The 5,271-nt window shown below is 42.5% G+C and overlaps 1 protein-coding gene across 1 annotated transcript in view; it reads left to right on the plus strand.

The window, feature by feature from the left end:
• The window catches only part of LOC138042979 (tetratricopeptide repeat protein 28-like), an 81,946-nt gene extending 77,328 nt beyond the window's left edge, over positions 1 to 4,618 (plus strand). Inside the window, 3 exon segments of the mRNA XM_068889074.1 lie at positions 1 to 189; positions 311 to 3,221; positions 3,713 to 4,618. The exon segment at positions 1 to 189 is cut by the window's left edge and continues 1,114 nt beyond it. Coding sequence (XP_068745175.1) covers positions 1 to 189; positions 311 to 3,221; positions 3,713 to 3,732 — 3,120 coding nt within the window. The 3' untranslated portion in view covers positions 3,733 to 4,618.
• Positions 4,619 to 5,271: the final 653 nt, after the last annotated feature.

Here is a 5,271-nt window from a genome sequence, read left to right on the forward strand (position 1 = left end):
TATGACAGTCTTGGTAATATCAAGCAAGCCATAGAGTACCACCATCAAGATCTTAGCATTGTGAAAGAGGTAGGGGACAGGGCCGGAGAAGGAGCAGCCTATGGCAATCTCGGCAACGATTATCAAAGACTTGGTAATTTCAAGCAATCTATAGAGTATCACCATCAACAACTTAGTATTGCAAAAGAGGTAGGGAACAGGGCCCGAGAAGGAGCAGCCTATGGCAGTCTCGGTATTTGCTTATAAAAGTCTTGGTAATTTCAAGCAAGCCATAGAGTACCACCATCAAGATCTTAGTATTGCAAAAGAGGCAGGGGACAGGGCCGGAGAAGGAAGAGCTTATAGCAATCTCGGCAATGCTTATGACAGTCTTGGTCATTTCAAGCAAGCCATAGAGTACCACCATCAAGATTTTAGTATTGCAAAAGAGGTAGGGGACAGGGCCGGAGAAGGAAGAGCTTATGGCAATCTCGGCAATGCTTATAAAAGTCTTGGTAACGTCAAGCAAGCCATAGAGTACCACCATCAACAGCTTAGTATTGCGAAAGAGGTAGGGAACAGGGCCGGAGAAGGAAGAGCTTATTGCAATCTCGGCAACGCTTATCACAGGCTTGGTAATTTCAAGCAAGCCATAGAGTACCACCATCAAGACCTTAGTATTGTGAAAGAGGTAGGGGACAGGGCCGGAGAAGGAGCAGCCTATGGCAATCTCGGTATTTGTTATAAAAGTCTTGGTAATTTTAAGCAAGCCATAGAGTACCACAATCAAGATCTTAGTATTGCGAAAGAAGTAGGGGACAGGGCCAGAGAAGGAACAGCCTATGGCAATCTAGGTAACGCTTATGTCGGTCTTGGCGATTTTAAGCAAGCCATAGAGTACCACAATCAATATCTTAGTATTGCAAATGAGGTAGGGGACAGGGCCGGAGAAGAAAGAGCTTATTGCAATCTCGGCATTGCTTATGGCCATCTTGGTAATTTCAAGCAAGCCATAAAGTACCACCATCAATATCTTAGTATTGCGAAAGAGGTAGGGAACAGGGCCGGAGAAGGAGGAGCTTATGGCAATCTCGGCAACGCTTATCACAGGCTTGGTAATTTCAAGCAAGCAATAGAGTACCACCATCAAGACCTTAGTATTGTGAAAGAGGTAGGGGACAGGGCCGGAGAAGGAGCAGCCTATGGCGATCTCGGTATTTGTTATAAAAGTCTTGGTAATTTCAAGCAAGCCATAGAGTACCACCATCAAGATCTTAGTATTGCAAAAGAGGTAGGGGACAGGGCCGGAGAAGGAAGAGCTTATGGCAATCTCGGCAACGCTTATGACAGTCTTGGTAATTTCAAGCAAGCCATAGAGTACCACCATCAAGATCTTGGTATTGTGAAAGAGATAGGGGACAGGGCCGGAGAAGGAAGAGCTTATTGCAATCTCGGCGTGGCTCATGGCCATCTTGGTAATTTCAAGCAAGCCATAGAGTACCACCATCAATGTCTTAGTATTGCGTAAGAGGTAGGGGACAGGGCCGGAGAAGGAGGAGCTTATGGCAATCTCGGCAACGTTTATCAAAGTCTTGGTAATTTCAAGCAAGCCATAGAGTACCACCATCAATGTCTTAGTATTGTGAAAGAGGTAGGGGACAGGGCCGGAGAAGGAAGAGCTTATGGCAATCTCGGCAATGCTTATGACAGTCTTGGTAATTACAAGCAAGCCATGGAGTACTACCATCAAGCTCTTAGTATTTGCAAGGAAACAGAGGACCCAATAGGGCTGGCAGTTGCATGTTATCATATTGGTCTTGTTCATGAATTTTTTGGCTCCTTGAGCAAAGCTCTTAATTACTATCGTCTAGGCATTTATTATTTTGATGAAGTTAGGCGTCTTCTTTGGTCAGAGGATGCATGGAAAATAAGCTTTCGTGACACAAAGGGGTTTGCGTACACCGCTCTGTGGACAGCACTCTTGAAGAATGGAGAGATTGATGAAGCTTTGTCTGCTGCTGAGCAAGGACGAGCACAGGCCTTGGCAGACATTTTAAGGATGCAATACAGTGTTGATGAGAAACCTATGATGAAGTTAACTATCTCCTTGGTTATGAAAGATCTACCTTCACAAACTGTTTTCACAGCACTTGCAGGGAACACGATCAGCTTCTGGTTGCTAAGAGATGATTTCGGGATAAATTTTAGACAAAAGAAAATCGGAAATGGAAGTGCCAAGTCTCTGATGAAAAGTACTTTTAAACAGATCAATGCGGGGACCGTTGTACGATGTGAGAATCGTTCGCTTGACAGACAACGCATTGACTACTCGAGCTGTAGGGAAGCTGTTGAAGAAACCGTTCAGTCCTTGAGCTTCGCTGTGCACTCTTTGCAGCCTTTGTATGATGTCTTAGTCAGTCCTATAGCAGACTTGATCCAGGGTGATGACTTAGTGTTTGTTCCTGATGGACACTTTTGCCTGGCTCCTTTTTCTGCAATGAGTGACTCTGTCAGGATCCGTGCAATTCCCTCGCTGACTGCTTTAAAATTGATCACTATGGCACCTGACGAGTTCCAAAGTAAGAATGAAGCGCTTCTTGTAGGCGATCCGTGCTTGAGCGAAGTCACTCACGGCACTGGTGAACCCATGTATGGAAAGCTGCCGTGTGCGAAAAAAGAGGTGGATATAATTGGAGAACTTCTGCAGACCGTGCCTCTTACAGGAAAAAATGCGACCAAAGCTGAGGTGCTAAAGAGAATGAAGTCGGTTGCCTTAATCCACATTGCTGCACATGGGGATGACGGATCTGGAGAAATTTCTTTGGCCCCAAATCCCGAACGCACATCCCAGATCCCAGAAAAGGAAGATTACATGTTATTGTTGAGCGATGTTCAAGCAGTTCGCCTTCAGGCAAGACTGGTTGTGCTGAGTTGCTGTCATAGAGGCCAGGGAGAGGTAAAATCTGAGGGTATTGTGGGAATAGCCAGGGCTTTCCTGTGTGCTGGTGCCCGGTCTGTTCTGGTGTCACTCTGGGCAATCGACGACGAGGCGACCTTCATGTTCATGAAGAGTTTCTACCAACACTTGGCAGATAGAAAAAGTGCAAGTACAGCTCTTCACCATGCTATGAAATCTCTTCAGGAGACAAAGAATTATTCGGCCATAAAATACTGGGCGCCATTTGTGCTAATTGGCGATGATGTCACCTTTGAATTTGGGGAGCTGGAACACGAAAAGAATGGTAAGTGCTATTTAAATATAACTTAAATGACTGAATCGCTGTACTTTGTACATGTTTTTAATCAGGAAGTTGTCGAAAGGAGCAGGTACGTTCTTCACAGAGAAATGGCTTTAAAAACGGTTGCCAGAGTGGTTATTTTTACTCGAACTGCTTTGGCTAATACCTGAATTAAATAATGTCTGCATTCACCGAGTCAGCTACTTCAGCTTCCTGCAGATAGCTAGCTGTTTGAGCCCGTGTTATGATGGACTGACTGTGAAACTGATCGGTGATTGTCAAATGCTTATGTCAAGTGAAGTGAGTTATTGAGGTCTTCAAGTCTACATCTCAAAGTAACAGTGAATAGGAATTGTTGCTATTAACTCTAGCATAAACAGTTAAATGAATGAATTAAGATAATTGTTATATTATTTACTTGTCAATCAGAACGAAATTCGTTATTGCTTTTTAACCCACTACTTGTTTCTTTCTACCTTGTTTTGTTTTTTCAGAAACGATGTCCAAAACCTGAAAACCTTACTTGGACTGTGATACGTCGATATGTTATTTTCCTTTCTTCATATATGAGTTATTGAAAAAAATTCAATCATTGATACCTCAGTAGCAGTCAGACACAAGATGTCATGCCAGTTATAGATAAAGTACCATGAGATTTCAGTAGTGTTAAGATGTCCAAGTTCTTACATTTGTGTTTTGTTTTGTAAGCATCTGTTGCAGGATTAGTTAATCACTTGATAGAAATCAGGGACTTGGCAAAACGGTTTGTTTCAATAACTGAGGATCTAGCCGTCGCGTTATTTTGGCCCTTGAAAATAACTCCAAGCTTTTGCGGTATGTTTCTCAGGTGACAATGTATACTCTTTAGCTTGCTATACCAACTTTCCATTTACAATACCATTAAGTGACAGTCTCGGGGAATGTGTATTTTCTGTGTTTCTGTAAGGTTCGCCAAAGCTGTATATGCAAATTAATTGTTTCGGGAGGCAAATGTCTATAAGCTAAAATGTTTGGAAATTACAAAAATTTTAATGTAGCATTCACATTTAAATGATATGGAAATTCCTGGAACAAAACGCTTTATTCCCAAAGGGTTTGAATCGGGCACAACATTGAGTTAGCCGATTTGTTTATTGTTTATTTTCCCGCAAAAATTGGTTCAAAAACAGACACTTTTCTGACGCTGATGAGGACTAGGACAATTTGGGTAAATCTAACTCTTGGGTGAAGGACTCTTGCTAGGGCCTAGTACGAAACAAATGGAAAGTTCTTTACTTTAAAGTTGTACATGTTGATTTTGTGATATTTTGTCACAGAGGGACTGGACCAATGCAAAATAATTCAATGAAATGGGCGATTTCTTAAAACTTCTAGAAAGTAAAAAGGTGTGTGGTGTAAAAGTTCCCTGATCTCTTAATTAATTGTGTGCATTTTAAAACCCTGGGGAGGTGGGACTTTGCCATGCATATGCTTGTGGAAATGTTTTGAATTTTAAAAATGGTATAACTACCCGAGTCACGTCATTTCATACCATTTCGCACCATTGCAAACGTTGGTCAGTAACTCTTGAGTTGACAAAGGTATTAAAAGGGAAGCATTCCATCCTTTCTCCATGTTAAAACTGACAGCAGGATGGGCACCCACCTCCTAAACCGAGCACCCCAAATCGAGAGTAAGGTCTATGTGAAGCCTATCAGTACTGGTCTACTTCTGCACTACCATAGTCACGTCGACCACGGCTGAACGTGCAAACAGATTCAATCCGAGCTAAAGTCTTTGTCTAGCTCTCCTCCACTTATGCAAATTTGGAGTATTTTGTACCTGTTATGAACGGTCATCACTTCTTTCCATCCCTCAAACTGACATTTCCCTTTTTATTCAACTTATACGACGTACAGTCTACTTTAGACTTCAAATCTACTTCAACGAAACAAAGATTTTAAACAAGCTGAGAAGATTCAAAATAGGCGAGGCAAAGAGTTGAACCCGGATCGATGGCTTCACCTTTCAGTTTCCGACATCCACTAGACCAACGAGACAAGTTCCCGGAAAG

This window comes from Montipora capricornis, chromosome 3 (assembly GCF_036669925.1).
Source record: "Montipora capricornis isolate CH-2021 chromosome 3, ASM3666992v2, whole genome shotgun sequence".
Classification (NCBI taxonomy): Eukaryota; Metazoa; Cnidaria; class Anthozoa; order Scleractinia; family Acroporidae; genus Montipora; species Montipora capricornis.